At 45.1% G+C, this 18,759-nt stretch overlaps 1 protein-coding gene across 3 annotated transcripts; it reads left to right on the top strand.

Annotated features, from left to right (window-relative positions):
* Positions 1-332: 332 nt before the first annotated feature.
* AAR2 (AAR2 splicing factor) lies at positions 333-18,197 on the top strand. Of its 3 annotated transcripts, none has more exons than XM_047854332.1 (4): positions 333-377; positions 3,143-3,948; positions 7,531-7,760; positions 16,842-18,197. In XM_047854332.1, the coding sequence occupies exons 2-4, from the start codon at positions 3,192-3,194 to the stop codon at positions 17,007-17,009; spliced, it is 1,155 nt and encodes a 384-aa protein (XP_047710288.1). In that variant the 5' UTR covers positions 333-377; positions 3,143-3,191; the 3' UTR covers positions 17,010-18,197. The 3 variants fall into 3 exon arrangements, with proteins under 3 accessions (XP_047710288.1, XP_047710287.1, XP_047710289.1); XM_047854331.1 differs by lacking the exon at positions 333-377 and adding an exon at positions 410-700; XM_047854333.1 differs by lacking the exon at positions 333-377 and adding an exon at positions 2,140-2,183.
* Positions 18,198-18,759: the final 562 nt, after the last annotated feature.

The following is an 18,759-nucleotide window of genomic DNA, read 5'->3' as shown; positions in this document are numbered from 1 at the left end:
AGAGGTGATACTCAGGTAGATACTGGCTGACCCGGACCATTCCTGAGCATCAGATTGTGGCTACTAGGCAGTCATAAACTTGACCCCAGCTTCAGCAACAATGACTGAGACCAAAGGACCAGTGTTGGTGGATGTGTTTCTGGAGCAGGATATGCATAGTTTGGTGAAAGTTGTTACCCATGGCTCAGGAGCTGAAACGTGTAACTGAAAGTGGCAAAAGACGACATTTGACGGGCGGAACCTGCAGCCGCGGACCGTTCTTCCCGAGACCAAGAGCTCTGCCGGGCCGCTTTCCCCGTCGCGCCCGTCCCGCGCCAAAGCGCGAGAACTTCCGGTGAGTTTCCCCGGTGTCTCAGAGTGGGGAGAGTCCGAAGCTGGTGAGTGCGGCGTCCTGGCCTGTTTTAACTCCTCTGCTTTCGTTGTCTGTGTGGCCCGGGCTCCCTCTTCCCGGCTCCGGATCGCGGAGTGCCCTGAAGTGGGATACCTCGCCGGGACGTACGCGTCCTGGTCTCTGGCCGGTGGTGGGACCCTGGTGGCTCTGCAGGCCTTTCTCCCTAAGAAACCGTCACCAGAGGCACCGTCGCCACTACTTCCTGGGGCACCCGGGGTAACTTCGCGCTTTTTTCCCCTAACTTTAGAACTTGGGGGCCGGAGACTGTGGCCGCGTCCGACATGGTTATGTCCGACTCTGTAATTTTGGGTAAGGTATTTGCCCAAACCATCCCTTCGTTTGTCATCTACAAAATGGATATCATGTTTTCATTAAATAAATGCTTATCAAGCATCTTTTATGTGCTCGAGGTACAAAAAGGCTCAAGTCTCACGGAGCTGACAGCTGTCTATTAAACACAGGCAAATTTGCAGGCTGATAAATGAAATGGAAAGGTACAAGGTGCCTTGAGAGTGTATCACTGGATACCTGATCTAGCCCCAGGACATGGACTCAAGGAAGCTGGACCGAGGAAATGACAGTTGTGCTGAGATCAGAAAAATGATTTGAGGAATAGGGGAGGGAAGAGTTTTCTATGCAGAGCAGACTCCTGCTTGAGGGTCTAAAAGAGGGCAGTGTGGCTGATACAGAGAGCTTGCAGGGGTGGGGTGCGTGGTGTGAAACAGTCTGGAGGAATTGCCAGGGACCAGGCAGCATAGACCTTGTAGGGTTTGTAGGTCACGGTAGGAATTCTGGTTTTCCAGGAGCCACATGAGAAGCCACTCAGATGGCATTAAGTGTGGGTGTTGACATGCTTAGATTGGCACTTCAAAAAGTTCATTCTGGCTGTTGGATGGAGAGCGGATTAGAGGGGCAGGCACTCTTTGGGTGAGGGACAGGTAACTTGGAGTAAGGATGCGGTAGAGAGAAGCAGATGGATGTGACTTTCTGCATTCCAGGGCATTTTCTCTGTGCCAGGCCATGTGCCAGCTGCTGACGATACAGTGAGGAGAATTATGGGCTGGTGGAATTGGAATAAAGGAATGTCATTATGAAGGAGGAGCACACAGATGCCCCAAGGGAAAATGGCTAATTGATGAACAATTATTCTGAATGCAATAGCTCTTAATTTAGCAAGTATTTATTAAGTACCTTCTGAATTCAGGGTTAGGAATAAGAAGGTGATGATGCAAATTAGTTAGCAGTGGCTTTCAGACTTTTGACTGTGACCTACAGTAACAAATGCATTTTACCTTATGACCAAAAGTACATACAAACACAAAAAAACTTCAGAAAACAGTTATTATCTTTGTTACTCATGATGCACTCTGATTTTTTTTTAATTCTGTTCCTTTCATTTAAAAAAAAATTAATGTTGGTTGAAACTCTACATTGCTTTCTTGACCCATTAATGAGTTGTGATTTGCAGTTTGAGAAAAAAGTGCTGATTCAGAGTGAGAGTCCTTTGTAGTGGTTTTGGGTTAAGATGATAAAATATGCCCTTAACATTTTTGGAAACTGGTTGGTCTTCCTTTCCTCCCAGTTTAGTTTTAACATAAGAGTAAGAAAAATTAAACAGGCAGCTGGTTCTTCTGTTTGTGAAATTTGGGGGTCTTGTTTGTATATCTGGCTGGGTTAGAAGTGCCTAGAGGGCAGTGACTGTCCTACTCTGTGGATGTTTCACAGATTATTGTTTCAGGCAAAGATCCTGGCATAGTGCAGGCGCTCGGTGATTACTTGCTGAATTGAATAGGTAAGTATCTTGGGACTAGAAGGTTAGATAATTGTTTGCATTAAATTAGTTCATGTTGAAACCATTCCTTATAAATACCACCCAGTCAGTATCTGCCTGCATACATGTTTTATCAGTATGGCCTCATGGATAGTTCAGAGGTGGCTAAAATAAGTGTTCTAAGCTCTTTCTCTTCTAAATACTGATCTTGGGCCAGCCACGCCACCTGAATCCATTCTGGGCAAGTGGTCCAGAGTTTCTGCTGACTGTGCACCCTTTGGGAAGTTGTTTAACTCCTTGGACATTAGGGTTTTTATGTGTAAAATGGGAAGAGGAGGTTTGTGGCTGAAAAGCTCTCCACTTCCCAAACCTTTCGTGAATTTTAGATACTGAGGACTCACTTTCCACCTTTTGTCCATATCTGGGCCTTCCTTGTGGCTTATGAGAAATTGGGTATATCCTTCTCAAGTCCTTGGGACTCTTTAGCAATCGAGTTTAGGCAGAGGTGTAGTGTAAGACAATTTAGGCACAGTTATAGTTTCGAATAGACCACCCAGGCTTTCCCCACCTTCAGCCTCTGTTTTGTGTGTGTGTGTGTGTGTGTGTGTGTGTGTGTGTGAGAGAGAGAGAGAGAGAGAGAGAGAGAGAGAGAGAGAGAGAGAGAGAGATGTGAGAGCAGATCCTGAGTGGACAGTGGGAGTGGGAAGAATACTGGCCTGGAGGACAGGGTACCTAAGTTCTAATTTGTGAGACCTTGAGCATGTCACTTCTCCTTGATGTCTTTCTAGCTGTGAAGTGAGTGTTCTCGCTCATTAAAACACAAAATCCTCTTTCTCTGTGAGTCTTATTTTCCTCATTGGTAAAACTGATTAAGGTTTGTGGTGAAGATTAAAGGAGATAATTATGTCAAGGGTCTGATTCAATCTGGCACATGGAGAATCCTCAGCAAATGATGAACTCTGATTTCTTTCTTTTTTCAGTTCTGTAAGACAAGAAGGGTTGTTCTTTTGGTCACGTACCACTGGTCTCATGGCTGCCATGCAGATGGATCCTGAGCTTGCCAAGCGCCTCTTCTTTGAAGGGGCCACCGTGGTCATCCTGAATATGCCCAAGGGGACAGAGTTTGGCATCGACTACAACTCCTGGGAGGTGGGGCCCAAGTTCCGGGGCGTGAAGATGATCCCACCAGGCATCCACTTCCTCCACTATAGCTCTGTGGACAAGGCCAATCCCAGGGAGGTGGGGCCTCGTATGGGCTTTTTCCTTAGCCTGCAGCAGCGGGGGCTGATGGTCCTGCGCTGGAATGCAATTCGAGAAGAGGTAGACCTGTCCCCAGCCCCAGAGGCTGAGGTGGAGGCCATGAGGGCCAACCTCCAGGAGCTGGACCAATTCCTGGGACCTTACCCATATGCCACACTCAAGAAGTGGATCTCACTCACCAACTTCATCAGTGAGGCCACAATGGAGAAGCTGCAGCCTGAGAGCCGACAGATCTGTGCCTTCTCAGAGGTGCTTCCTGTGCTGTCCATGAAGCACACTAAGGACCGGATAAAGCAGAATCTACCTCGCTGCGGCACTGAGTGCAAAAGCTACCAGGAGGGCCTGGCCCGGCTGCCAGAGATGAAGCCCAGAGCTGGCACGGAGATCCGCTTCTCAGAGCTGCCCACACAGACATACCCGGCAGGTGCCACGCCAGCAGAGATAACCAGGCACAGCATGGACTTGAGTTATGCCTTGGAGACTGTGCTCAGCAAGCAATTCCCCAGCAGCCCCCAGGATGTGCTCGGTGAGGAGGGACGAGACTCTTTGGGAGTGGGCCAGGGGAAAAGTGTATGGTAGAGGGCTTTAGAGTAAGGGCTGCATCTTGGACTATCTAGTCCAATGGTTCCTAAACTTGGCTAAGGAAGCAGACTCACCCAGTCCCCCTGGGGACTGATTCAAGAGATCTGGAGTGGAGCAATACCTGTCTGTCTGTCTGTCTATATAGTAAGCAAGCACCATAGGTGAACCTGATGCAGCCAATCCTGTGTTTGGGAGCCGCTGATGTGGCCCAGCCCCTCATTTTACAGATTGAGGTTCACAGATGGAAAGGATTTGGCCAACTATGTGGTTGAAATGAGACCAGAGCCCAGGGCTCTGGGTTCCCATCTGCCTCCTCAGTTCGCTCCTGATTCTCTCAAGGTGTTGGTCTCTCCACTGGCTTAGACCAGGATGGCGATTTAAAAAAAAAAAAATTTTTAATGTTTATTTATTTTTGAGACAGAGAGAGATAGAGTGTGAGTGGGGAAGGGGCAGAGAGAGGGGGAGACACAGAATCTGAAGGAGGCTCCAGGCTCCAAGCTGTCAGCACAGAGCCCGACGTGGGGCTTGAACTCACGAACTGTGAGATCATGACCTGAGCCGAAGCCGGACACCCAACCGACTGAGCCACCTAGGGGCCCCCAGGATGGCGATTTTTAAAAAATTTTTATTGCTTTTCTCCCTTAGTGCAAAAATAATATATGGTCATCAGAGAAGCAAAACAAAAATTCACTCCCAATTCCCACCATCTAGAAATAACCTTTTTTACATTTTGGTGTATTAACTTTTTGTCTTTTATATATGTATGTATCTATGTGCAGTATTTCATTTGAGTCTCTGTATATTTCTATGAATTCCCTTTTAGTTTTTTTTTCTTCTATTTAATTATATGTGTTTGTGTGTATATATGATTTTTTACAAAAACAAGATTACAGTATATTATTTTGTTATTTTATAATCTGCTTTAATATAAACATTTTTCGGGGCGCCTGGGTGGCGCAGTCGGTTAAGCGTCCGACTTCAGCCAGGTCACGATCTCGCGGTCCGTGAGTTCGAGCCCCGCGTCAGGCTCTGGGCTGATGGCTCAGAGCCTGGAGCCTGTTTCCGATTCTGTGTCTCCCTCTCTCTCTGCCCCTCCCCCGTTCATGCTCTGGCTCTCTCTGTCCCAAAAATAAATAAAAACGTTGAAAAGAAAAAAAAAAAAAAATTTAATATAAACATTTTTCTATGTCATTGAAACAGTCCCTCTAATGTGGCTGCTTATGTGCCATAGTTATTGAACTAACCCTCTGTTGATGGACCTTTAAGATGTCCCTATTTTCTCTATTGTGTCATCTAGTGAACATCCTTGTGTGTACTTAGACATACATTTAGGGTTGAAATTGTTCAAAAAACTTTCTTTAACGGTTATTTTTGAGAGAGAGAGAGCGAGCGAGCGAGCATGAGTGGGGAAGAGGCAGAGAGAGAGGGAGACACAGAATCCGAAGCAGTCTCCAGGCTCTGAGCTGTCAGCAGAGCCCAACACGGGGCTCAAACTCACGAACCATGAGCCAAAGTCGGATTCACAACTGACTGAGCCACCCAGGCGCCCCCAGGGCTGAAATTGTTGATCAGAGGGAGCATGTTGCCAGCTGGGGTGAGGCTGTTGTGTATCACATCTGAAATGTCAATTTAGCAAAGACTGCATGGTTGGAGAACGATGTCTTGTTTCAATTTATATTTCTTTGATTGCTAGTGACAACAAACATTTGTCACACCTTTAACAGCTATTTATATTTTTTCTTTTACAAATTGTCCAGGTATTTGCCTATTTTTCTGTTGGAAGATCAATGAGAAATTTGAATATAGGGTCCTCTATATCATTGGCTCGCTGATGAAAGGGCATGTTTTAATGGGTGCATCTTAATGCATTACACAGTATTATCGTTTAATAAGTAACAGTTGAAATTCTGGCTTAGAAATGAACAGAAATCCTGTTTTCTACCTCTTAAACATTTTAGTTCTTCACAGTAATCTTGTGAAGGGTCTGTTGCAGGGATAACTATATCTTCCTGACAGCTCCTTGAAATTATTTCTGATCTCATAATTTAATTTTAGACTAGGCCAGAAATGCATGAATTCAAGTAAGTGCCCTAAATCCAGAGAATAAGCTCCTATTTCCACAACTAACCAGGTAAAGCCAACTGTAGAAGCAAATCATTAACCTCAATCGTACAAAGAAAATTTGTGTCTTGAAAATATCAGTCAACATCTAATATCTGGACCAGGCAGCTAATCAAACTTAGTTCCACAAGCCTAGGAATAGGGTACTAGTTTTTCAGGTCTCTGGAGGGAACAGAGATCAAACAGTATGCATTTAAAGAGGCAATTGGTGTTGAGTGCATCTGTTATTTGTATGGCCCACATGTAGGTATAACACCACAGAAGCCCTCATTAAATTTGAAGCCAGAGAGAATGTCTCTCATCAGCAACAGTATATCTTGGCAACAAGAGACCCAGTTGCTTGCCCAAGGACAGTGGCTTCTGGATCATCAGGTCTCTTTGTTTGAGACAGGCATCTGGTGGAAATGTGGGAATAATAATAACCGATATTTCTTGAGTGCTCCTTTGTGCCAGGCATTATTCTAAATGCTTTACATGTACTATACTGATTCATTTAATCTTCACCACAGCCCTCAATTAAGGAAATTGAGGTATAAACAGATTGAGTAACTTGCCCAAGGTCAGACAGCTGTGAAGGGTAGAGCTGAGATTTGAACTCAGGTAGTTTGGTTCCAGAGCTGGTGCTATTTAGCCACAAAGCTGTTCATAGAGATCCAATTACAGAGCCCTGTGGGTAAGCAAATGCAAGTGATTTTGGATGGCAGGCTAAGCCTGGAACAAATACTCACGAATTTTCCTCTTCTGGGGGGCTCTGGAACTGTTGTCACCTGATAGGAAATCTGTTTTATCTTTCTGTTGTTCCCACTGGCAAACATTGGATGTGTGACCTTGGGCAAGTCCCTTGACTTCATCTGCAAAATGAGACAAGTACCACTTTCCCTGAACACCTTCTGAAGTTGCACTGAAGATTACATGGTGTAGTACATTTCCCCGGTGCTGGAACAGACCATCTGCATCTGAATCACCCGGGGAGCTTTTTCGAGCTACAGATAGTGACGCTTCATCATCACTCAACCAGGATCTCCGTGGGTGCAGCTTGGGCAGCTTCATCTTTAATCAGCTCTCCTAGTAATTCTGCTGGGCAGTCAAGTTTGGGATCTGCCTGGCATAATATGCATGAACATATTTGGTAAACTTCTTAAGTGCCAGGCATATATTAGGTGTACTTCTTTTGTAGTCTGATTTTACAAAACCACAGTTTGGTTTTTCGTGGCTTGAGTTTATAGCAGTTCAGCAAACTTTTACTGAGCATCTGCTCAGTGCAAAACCCCGCCTAGTAGGAGTGCTCTGCAGGGGTGCCAGGATACAAGGCCACCACCCATTGCCGAGGTCCAGTAGACTTGGCGGCCTTGTACAGTCAGCCGGCACTCCACCGTCTCAGGATCATTCTCTCTGTGCCTTTCAGGTGAACTCCAGTTTGCATTTGTATGCTTCCTCTTGGGGAATGTGTATGAGGCATTTGAGCACTGGAAGCGGCTCCTTAATCTCCTGTGCCGGTCTGAAGAAGCCATGGTGAAGCACCACACCCTCTACATCAACCTCATCTCCATCCTGTACCACCAGCTTGGCGAGATCCCCGCTGACTTCTTTGTGGACATTGTCTCCCAGAACAACTTCCTCACCAGCACCTTACAGGTGAGCCATCTTTTGGCTGACACCCATGGGGGTCAGAATTAAGGCTAGGATGGGTGAAAGCACCCTGGGAAGGTTACTCTTTTGTTTCAGTTACCTAACCTCGGGCTGTTTCCTGGTTCTCTCCTCTACTCAGTTGTGAGTTCCTTGATGCCAGAGACCCTCTCTCTGTACCACCATTTCCCTGACTTGCTCCTAGAGTGCCACGCAGTGGGGTACTTGACATTTGAATAACTTCCACCTCTATGAGTTATTCAGCTCAAAACTGTAGCCATAAGTTGGTACTACCCAGTAGGACAGAGTTTTGAAGCTTGTTATTTCCAGGGAAACATCTGCAGCTCCTTAGATCTCGTTTAAGCATTAAAGTAACTTTGATTTCCTGTTCAAACAAAACGTGCCAGTTTCTGCAGAGATTCTCTGACCGAAAAAGTGAAATTTGCTTTTAACTTGGCAATTAAATTTTCATTATGAGTGATAATTAGGGAAGAAGCTTCAAACAACTTACAATCTTCATCCTGTGCTATTTCCTCCCTTTGCAAATAGATTAGCTTCCTTTATGTTCTTGGGACAGCCTCTGTCACTCACATTTTGTAAGTTTCTCAAGTGTAGAAGATGCAGAAGCTGTCAATTTCCATACTTTTGTTCCCTGAGCTGCTTTTTTCTCCCTGTGTGTGATACCACTATGAGGCCCACTCCTTACAAGGTGGCTATTCACTAACCTCCCACACCCACCCAGGGTGAGAGAAGGAACGAACTTTCAGGGAATGCCTGTTGAGTATCAGGCATCATGGTTATCATGCTTCTTGGATTCCCTCATTTAATCTCTTCGAAGCCCTTCAAGGAAGGGAGGATTATTTCCTGTTTACAAGTGAGAACATTGAGACTCGAAAGATTAAGTCATTTATATAAGGTCACAGAGCTGGTAAGTGGCAGAGTCGGGATTTGAAACCAGGCCTGAGTCTTGTGCTTATGTCCCTAGGTACTGCATATGACGTAGATCCCCCCAGTAAGGATTCTTGATTGACATTAGTGGAAATACCACCAGGGGCTTGTTTCTCAGGTAGTGGACACTTTTCGAGAAAAAAACATACTGTTGGAAGAATCCCTGTGAGCAGGCAGCTGACAAAACTCTGGCGGTTGGAAGACTTGTGTAGACCATGGGGACAAGTTGGTCAGCTGATGGTTTGAGCCTGGCGTATTCTACTTCAGAAGAGTTCTAAAACTGCTCTTTTACTGGCTATTGATATAATAGAGGAATTAAATCCCTTCATCTTTCCTCCTAAGGGGAAATTCCGCCCCCCCCCCACCAAAGTTATTGGGTTGTGTGAGCCAGTAACTGATGAGGGGTGAGAGGGGGCATCCGCTTGCTAACTTGCCTCTGGCAGTGGCCCATGGGAATGACGTGCTACCCTTGTGATGTGCGTTAATGCTGTCACACAAACATAGGAGGGCCACACTGTGTCATTGGCTCTCCTGACCATTGTCAGCACAACCGACAGCTGAGCTCTAATTACTGACGCTGTGTTGCCAACAATGATTTATGAAGCAGAGAGGACCCAGATGGGTTGCTAGATGCCCAAGTGGAGTGTGCAAAGCTGATGGAAGAATTCTGTCTTTGGACTTTTCGCCAAGAACATTTGATGTTCATTTTTTAGAAAAATCCAGGACAGGTGCCTTTAAAAAAATATATCAACACATATTTTTGAGCATCCTGCCTTTATATACAACACTCTGCTGAAGGTGTTGAGGGTTACATATATTAGTTAGTCAGGGTTCCTGCCCTTGAGGGATTTATTCATTGATTTAGCAGGTATTTGCTGAGCATGTGCTATATTCAAGGCCCTGTTGTAGAACTGGGAATAGAACTTTGAACAAGACAGAGTCCCTGACGTGGGAAAGTAAACAAATGAATTGACTCAAGTCCCTCCAGACAGCATTGTTTAGAAGGCTGTCATGCCCTAGTACCATTTTCCTGAGGCAGGCCTTGAGACCTGTGTGGTCTCATCTAGACTGCATCAGTCTGTCAGCTCCCACGCCAACCCCGGTCAGTCCACCCATGTCTCATGCTGCATCCTGAGTTGCTTCTCTGACATGCGGACGTGATCCTACTTCTCTGCATCTCCTTGTTTCCTAGAAAGTTCAAAGCCCAAGCATAGGTCACAAGGCCCATTCTGATCTGGCTCCTGACCTGTTCTCCAGCTTCTCCTTCCTCTCCCTACTTCCCCCATGTCAACTCTAGCAATAGTGGTCTCCCTGCACATTCCCACATATGCCATGCTATTTCAGGCCTTCCCCCCCACCCCCCGATGGCACAAAACACATAACATGAGATCTACCCTTTTAACACATTTTTAAGTTTACAGTACAGTATTGGTAACTATAAGCACAGCAGATCTCTAGAACTTTTTCATTTGGCACGACTGAAACTTTATACCCATGTTTCATGCCTTCTTAACTGAACATGATTTTTGTTCTACCCGATGTGGACTTGTTCATCCTACAAGATGCCCTCAAGGCGTTTCTCTGTGAAGCCATCCCCGATCTCTCTCCTTTACATATTATTAGCCTACTTTGGACGTGTTGCTATTATATTGCACAGGCCGTGCATGCTGAAATGTGTACGTTGTCTGCCTGACTTCCCCACTAAGCTGTGAACTTTTATCCAAAACCTGTTTGTTGTTCATCTGGTTATTTTCAACACCTAGTCAAGACCTAGCATTTCTCTCACTTTGTGTAATTGGATGTTTTTAGATGGATGGAATGCATCAATCATGTGGTAGTGTAAATAGATGCCTCTAATATAATGGGTATAAACAGTGCAGTGAGATCAAAGGGCAGTATAAGCATCATAAAGGAATTGGTTGATTAAGACTGGGGTTGCAATATGAGGAGGTAGAGGATCAGCAGTGGCTGTGAAAGGAAGCATTTAACCATGTGTTGGAAGGATGAGTGAGATTTCAACAGGCACACTGTAGAAAAGGATATTATAATACCTTTTTTTTTTTTTAATTTTTAACGTTTATTTATTTTTGAGACACAGAGAGACAGAGCATGAATGGGGGAGGGTCAGAGAGAGAGGGAGACACAGAATCCGAAACAGGCTCCAGGCTCTGAGCAGTCAGCACAGAGCCCGACGTGGGGCTCGAACCCACGAACCATGAGATCATGACCTGAGCTGAAGTCGGACGCTTAACCGGCTGAGCCACCCAGGCGCCCCCCCCCCCCTTTTTTTTTTAAATGGAGAGTTAACATTGGTACTATCTTGGCAGTGAGAATCCAGTCCCCCCACACAGACGCACTCACTCAGGGTGTGTATGAGTGAATGAATCAGTCCATGAAAGCCTTCCTCAGCCAGCCGCCTGCTCTGCCCCCAGGTAGTCAAGTAAGTGGAACTGGCTTTCTTACTTAGGAACTTAAATGCTACTACCCACAGAGAGGGACTGGTGTTTGTATGTGTAAGCACTTAAAGGCTGCCACATTAGCTGGTATAAAATTAGCCACGTAATGGCCTCTGTCATTAGAGGCCCTTTTGAATAGATGCCACTGATTTTTATAAATCCCATGGATTTAGGTTGAATAAAAATTATTTGTTTTACAAAAATAGATACAGTTTTTTTCTTTTATTAAAAGCAACTTGAGTCACCATAATTTGTTTAAAACCAATGAAAGGATAATCTGAATTTAATAGTGTGTTAGAAAGTGAGTTATGTACAAAATAAGGATTCTCGTTGCTGATTGCATAGCATTTGGGCATATAGTCACGTAACCTGTTTTTTAAAATACTTTTAGTCACAGTAGGCCACCTATGCTTTCCAGCTTCATTTCTTGCCAATATTCTAAATGCCAGTGTCCATCTTTAACTCTTGATGGAAAACACTGGCTCTGACAATGATGTCTATAGTATTTTTATCACAGCACCAGCCATGATCAATTTCATCTACCTGCTCGTACATCTCCTGCCACCAGCTATCCCTTTGTCACATTTATTGTGTGCATTATCTCATTTAGCCTTCACAACAATGTTCAGAGTTAAGTGTATAATTTCACTTTATGGTGAGGAAACGGGATCAGAGAGGTCACATCATCTTGCCCAAGATCACCAGAGCTAGTGGATAGCAAGGCTGCGTTTTGATTCTGAAGCCTGTGGTGGGTTCCCATTTATTAGCCCCAGATGAAACATCCCAAAGTCTTTAAAGTGACGTCAGAAGACATGATTCCTGCTGCTTTTTACTCCTGGTAATCATTGTGAAATGATAGTTTTGCTTTTAAGACCACTTTCTTCTTCTGCAGGTGGAAAGAGAATGTTCTACCTCTGGCTAGTTTCATTCAAAGTTGAATAATCATTTGGGAATTGAAAAATTAGGAAATTTCATCTTTTTTGTCTGTCCAAAAAATAGGATAAGATAGTGACTCAGCTACCCACCTTGATATTTTGAATTTCTCAAGGTGACCTGACTGAACTCAATTTATTTAACTTGGGTTTAAAAGGAGGCTCTCACATTTCGGATTAAAGTTATTTACAATTTTAGAATATATAGAGTTAATGATGAAAATATGAATACCTTTTTCTATATTTAAAGAAAAATACCCAAGGCCTGTGCTTTTATTGTATTTTATTTTATTTTTGTTGGGGTTTGCTTTTAGTTTTAGATAAATGCAGTTTTTTGTCAAGTGTTATTATCCTTTTTCAGAAATATTTTTTAAATATCCAGGATTAATCTTCCGATATTAAGATGATTCATTTCTCAGTGATGTTAAGTGTTTATTTGATTTCACTTTAATTAAAGTAAAACAAATAGATCATTATTAAATGTTCTGAAGAAACCATAAAATTAATCTAAAAACAAGAGAATCAAAGTAAATTCTTACTTGAAAACTAGGTACTGTCTATACATCTCCTTTTCTGAATCATGGGTTTTTTAAATATTAAGTTTGTTAACTACATGGGCAAAAATAGACCATTGGATGCCAGGGGCTTGGGTAGGGGGAGGGTTTGACCACTAAAGAGCAGCACAAGGGAGTTTCTTGGAGTGACAAGACTATTCAGTATTCTGATTATGATGGTGTGTGGGCCTCAGACTCGTAACACTGAATACCGAAAGAGAAAAACTAATACTTACCTTGATTATATTATACAGTGGTTGCATGGGTGTACACATTTGTCAAAACTAATTGAACACTTAAAATGGGTGAATTTAGTTGTATGTAAATTATACCTCAGTAAAGTTGCTTTTTAAAAAAAGTCCCTGGCTCCCCATAGGGCAGTGCTGAAAATACTACTAATATATTAAGTCTGTGTCGAGACAAAAAGAAGGTCTCGGTAGGGAGAAAGGATTGAGGTTTCTCTACTTGGACTGGATTTCGCTCAACATTTATTAACTTGCTCAGTGTTTATCACCATTCTCATCTGTACAGTGGGAATAACAATTTCCTGGCCTCCTACCTCCCAGGTTTGTAGTGTCCAGGCTTGTAAAGATTAAATTGACAAGTTCTTTAAAAAGGACAAAGCACTTTTTAAATTAGAAGCCTTATTTTTCAGACAGAAGCCTTCTCTTATACCTGCCTCTGGTTGATTTTACCCCCCGGCATCGTTTGAGAGATGGTTGAGAAGGATGAATGATGAGTATGAGCCCAGCCTGTTTGGACCTGTCCCTCTTGGCCATTGCCAAATGCAGGGCAGCCCCTGCATCTCATTCATATCTGTTCAGTGAACATCCTGTGGGCCCTAACTCTATGCCAGGCCCTGGGCGATACGCTATGTGGAACACATTGAGAATAAAGACTCATCCTCTACCCATAAGGAGCACAGATCACTGTGATACAAGCATAGTGTGAGAAATGCTATAAGGAAGGCTCAGGCCCAGTGTGAGGGGAACAGAAGCTGGAGCAGTTCATTTCAGCTTGGGCTTTTATAAGAGGCATGTCACAAGGAGGTAGCTTGTGAGCTGGTGGCATTCAGGGGCCACCTCCTCCCCAGGATGAGTCCTTTATGTTGTGCAGCACCATCACATAATTATTGAGCAATTAGTTGGTACCAAGGACTGCAAAAGTGAACCAAAAATGGATTTTCATAGAACCTGTGGTCTTCATTTTTTTGCTCATTAAACACCGTTATGTCAGATTCTGTGCCAGGAGTGTGGTATGCAGTAGCCGAGAGTCACTGCTTTGGAGTGGCTCCTTGTCTCTTGGGAGAGCTCAACAGCAAATGGACTGTTACCTAACTGAAATTGAGGCTATGTGCGTGGTAACCCTGGGCCCTGGAGGAGCATAAAGGAGCACCTGTTCCATCCTTGGTCTGGGAAGACATACTAAAGGAGGTGATATCTGAGCTGGACCTGAGTCACTAGTGGAAATTAGTAGGTGAAGAAGGTGAAAGTTGGGGTGGAAGGGTAGTCTAAGCAGAGGAAAAAGCATGTGTGTGTAGAGAGGCACAGAAGAGGCAATAGAGCATGTTTGGCAGCTGCTCAATGTGGCTGGAGAGGCAGGGCTGTGTGGAGAGGGGTACAGTTTACTGTGTAAGAAGAGGAACAGGAAGAGGCTTTAGCAAATTCAGCCAGCAGCCTCCCCAGGACCTTGGGGCACACCCAAGGGTATGCAGGGCCTCCAGAGCTAATGCTGCTTGAAATGAGGCTTCTCTGCTTCCCGTACAGGGGCCCCTCCCCAGAGTTCAGCCGGGCTCCACGTTCAGCACTCCAGGGCAAGCTCCATTAGCTGCCTATAGACAGGCGGCCGGTTTCCCTGCTGCCCTCCCACCACCAAGCTCACACAACCCCTCTAATTAGTTATTGATCTGTTTTGTTGTGGCTTTGCTTCCCGCTCCTGTATTTAGTCGATTCCCAAGTTAATGAAACCAAATTCTGTAACCCCCACACATGCTTCTGCACATACTCCCCTCCGCCCCAACCTGAGTCACTTCTGTCCTTGCTACCACTCCAACAAAATGGATCCAAACAGAGACCGCTAAAATGAGCTTCACTCCTGCTAATAGGCAGTGGAGAAGCAGGTGTCCCTGGAATCAGATGTAGAGTACATCTGTTAATTTTATCAGGTCAAGGCTCCTGGAGATGAGATTCCTTCCATGGTGGAATGTGGGCTGGCCACAGCACTAGACTGATGTGGAACAAAGAGCTTCTCCCACCTTCATGCTCCTGTGTCTGTAGGGTAGTCTGGAAAAAACTACCCTTTCCCTTCTGCGCAGTTTTTATCCAGTCATTTGACTCCTCTTTGCCTCCATTTCCATAAAATAGGCATTCTGGTGTGTCTTTCCAGGGCATTGTGAGGGTCTGTTGGGATATTCTGAAACTTCTTTGAAAACAGTAAAATAATATGAGAAAGAGTAATGAGTTTGCTGTTACTCTTAGAAGTAATTGGGATCCAGGAAAATCACATGTAGAGAAAATTACTGCTCTGCCCCCTACCCATGGTTATATCAGATGAAACCGAATTAAAAAGAACATCAAAACAAGGGATTAATATCCAGAATATATAAAGAACTACAGTAACTCAACAATAACAAAAACCTGACTAAAACTGGACCAAGGACTTAAGTAGACATTTCTCCAAAGAAGACATACAGATGGCCAGTACATCTACATGAAAAGGTGCTTAACATCACTGCCCATTAGGGAAATGCAGATCAAGACCGCAGTGAGATACCACTTCATACCCATTATGGTGGCTATTACTAAAAAATAATGGGGGCACTTGGGTGGCTCAGTCGGTTGAGTGTCCGACTTGGGCTCAGGTCATGATCTCACAGCTCATGAGTTCGAGCCCCGCGTCGGGCTCTGTGCTGACAGCTCAGAACCTGGAGCCTGCTTCAGATTCTGTGTCTCGCTCTCTCTCTCTCTCTGCCCCTCTCCCACTCTGTCTCTCTTTCAAAATAAATAAAAAATTTTTTTAATAAATAAGAAAAAATAACAGATCTTGGCAATGACGTGAAGAAATTAGAACCCTTGTTCATTGCTAATGGTAATGTGAACCGGTGCAGCCCCTGTAGAAAACATATGGTGGTTCCTCAAAACGTTGAGCAGAATTACCTCATGATCCAGAAATTCCACTTCTAGGTTTATACCCCCCAAAATTAAAAGCAGGGACTCCTGTCATGTCACAGTAGCATTATTTATAATAGCCAGAAAGTAGAAACAACCCACATGGTCATTGACAGGTGAATGGGAAACATAATATATATGCATACAATGGAGTATCAGCCTTATAAAGGGAGAAAATTCGGATGCGTGCTACAACATGAATGAACTTTGAGGACATTTCATGCTAAGTGAAATAAGCCAGGCACAAGAGGACAAGTACTGTATGATTCCACTTGTACAAGGTACCTAGAGCAGACAAGTTCATGGAGACAGAAGGCAAAGGGTGACTTCCGGGGGCTGGGGGAGGGGCAATGCGGAGTTAGTGTTTAATGGGTAGAGTATCATTTGGCGGGGGATGAACAAATTCTGAAGATGGATGGTGATGGTTATATAGCAATGTGAACGTAGTTAATGCCACTAAATTGTACACTTAAAAATGGTCAAAATGGTAAATATCATGTGTATTAGTTTCTCAAATGATAATGTAAAAAATGGTTAAATTGGTAGGTTTTGTGTTACGTGTGTGTTGCCACAGTTTCAAGAGAGAACCTCAAAGACAACTTTCAAAGGGAATAGAAACCTCAGTCTGGCAGCCTGTGGCCCATGTAGATTAGAGCAGTGGTTCCACCTCGTTGGCATAGGGGCTTGCTTATAAGCCCTCCAAGCCTTTCTTGATACCAGCTGGTGTAGTTATTGTCCAGGTGCCCAGGAGAGCACCTCAGGGGACCAGGCCTGGGTGATGGCCCCACTGGCCTTACTCTCAATGGGGCATCTCTGCCCAAGATAGTAATTTTCCATTCTAGTCCTGCCCCAGCTTCTCAGCTGGGTTTGGACCTTCTTTCTTGGTTTGGGGGGAGCACAGCAGGTGGCCTGGGCCTGTGCCAGCAGCAGCTGATCCACCCGCCCCAGAGAGCTGAACACCATGAGGAAATTTCCACAGCTTTCTCGGCCCCCACTGTGTTCTCAGGAGTGACTTATCCTCTGTTCTCTGTAGGTTTTCTTTTCCTCCGCCTGCAGCGTTGCCGTGGATGCCACCCTGAGGCAGAAAGCTGAAAAGTTCCAAGCTCACCTGACCAAGAAGTTTCGGTGGGACTTTGAGGCAGAGCCAGAGGACTGTGCCCCAGTGGTGGTGGAGCTCCCCGAGGGTGTGGAGACTGGCTAACGGGGAATACTGTCAGCCAGGGGAGGCCCCTTCCCACACAGCTGCAGTCCTGGCCTCTCCATTCATCCCTTCCTACCAGGACCTGTAGGGGTAGTGGCCCCACCAGGTTCTGCAAAGTTAGAGCCAGAATTCCCTCTTTTACCAGTAAATAAGTTTCTTCAGTACCAAAGAGGCTATGTGCATCCTGAGGGCACATTCATGGGCTCCCATCAGCCTGGCCATGGGACTAACCTAACTGAATTCTAAATGGGCTCTTATAGAAGCTCTCAGGAGAGACCTGCCTCAGCAGCACCCTACTTCATTCTGAATGAGAAGAATGTGAGCCAAAAACCCAAGAGAACTGATAGCTCATTCCATAGGATGGTTGGAAAACAAGACACCCTGGACTGCACAGGGTCTGAGATATCCGTTGGTGACTTTAAAAGTTAACTAGAAGTTCCTAGGGAAATGAGCTAGAATTTCTGTCTGTCCCTTGTTGAATGGGAACACGTCACAGAAAACACAGGCCTGTGACCACTCAGGAGCTCCAGATTGGGAAGGGGGAACCCAGAAGACAGGTGGGTTGTGTCTGACGAGTGGTCAGCTTTTGCTTTCTCCGTCAACATCCCTTCCTCCTGTCCAGAGGTCCCAGTGGGTAATCATCCAAGACTGTTGTGGCCCCTGACCTCAGGGGCCTTGCTGATGCCACGTTCCTCTCTTCTGTTCCACTCTGAGGCCTCAGTCCCAGAAGTGGGACTTGGCAGCCCCTCTGTACATCCCCATTCCTCACCAGAGCCACCATGACTATTTCTGATGACCTGGAGATTCAACAACAAAGAGGAAGTTTCTTGCTCAGAATAGGCTTCTTTGGCCCTGCTGAAGTTCTCTGTCTGTGTTCAGAGTTCTGGAGATGACCTGACCCACCTGGATCTTCCCAGTCCTGCTGTGGAGCTGTCAGCCACAGGAGTAATGATGCTCCCATTCCCTTGGAGTCCTGAGGGTGTACCCACATACATGGGTCCTGCCACCCTGACCTCAAACCGTTGTACTGCGATCAGAATCCCTGCACCATTCTTTTCCAAGGCTGTGGCTCATACCAGGTTTCTGAATGAGAATCCGTGCTGGTTAAGACTTTTGGTTCCATTTGTTTCCTTGGAGATGTTTTTCCAAGAGCATAACATACATTAAAGTCTTTGAGTTGAGATTAAATCCCCTTGTGTGAGTCTCTCTTGCAGTTAATTTGCCCAGTTCTCAGCTGCCAGGCCACTGTCCATAGACCCACATCTCCCTACTGAGCACCAGGAGACTCTGCCCAACATCTTCAGTCTCTGGAGGAGGCAAGCAGCCAGCTTTGCCTGCTGTGACCAGTGGGGCTTCCGAGATAGGCATACCGGAAAGGATCGAGGCCCTGTAGCTTTATAATAACCGGAAGTTCCTCCTTGTGTGAATTTGCTATTCTCTTCCACCCAAAGCCCACTCATCAGAACTACCTGGGGAGCTTGTTAAAAGTACGCATTCCAAAGGAATGAATTACTAGTCCATGCTACAACATGGATGAACCTTGAAAACATTGTGCTGAATGAACAGAGCCAGACAAAGGCCACCCATTACATGACTGCATTCATATGAATTGTCCAGGATAGATCCACAGAGAGAGAAGTTAGTGGTTGCCAGGCACTGGGAGAGTGGGGAAGGGGGTTGACTGCCAATAGCTCCGGGGTTTCTTAGGTGATAGAAAGGTTCTGGAATTAGCGAGTGGTGATGGCTGTAC

The sequence above is a fragment of the Prionailurus viverrinus genome, chromosome A3, assembly GCF_022837055.1.
Source record: "Prionailurus viverrinus isolate Anna chromosome A3, UM_Priviv_1.0, whole genome shotgun sequence".
Classification (NCBI taxonomy): domain Eukaryota; kingdom Metazoa; phylum Chordata; class Mammalia; order Carnivora; family Felidae; genus Prionailurus; species Prionailurus viverrinus.
Note: the sequence above shows the minus strand (reverse complement) of the source record. Positions and strands in the feature narration are given on the sequence as shown.

Excerpts from the sequence above, each read along its gene's own strand:
- AAR2 (XM_047854332.1), top strand. The coding sequence starts at position 3,192 with ATGGCTGCCATGCAGATGGATCCTGAGCTTGCCAAGCGCCTCTTCTTT. Across the intron at positions 3,949-7,530 it reads CAGCCCCCAGGATGTGCTCG|GTGAACTCCAGTTTGCATTT; the intron begins GTGAGGAGGGAC and ends TGTGCCTTTCAG. Across the intron at positions 7,761-16,841 it reads TCCTCACCAGCACCTTACAG|GTTTTCTTTTCCTCCGCCTG; the intron begins GTGAGCCATCTT and ends TGTTCTCTGTAG.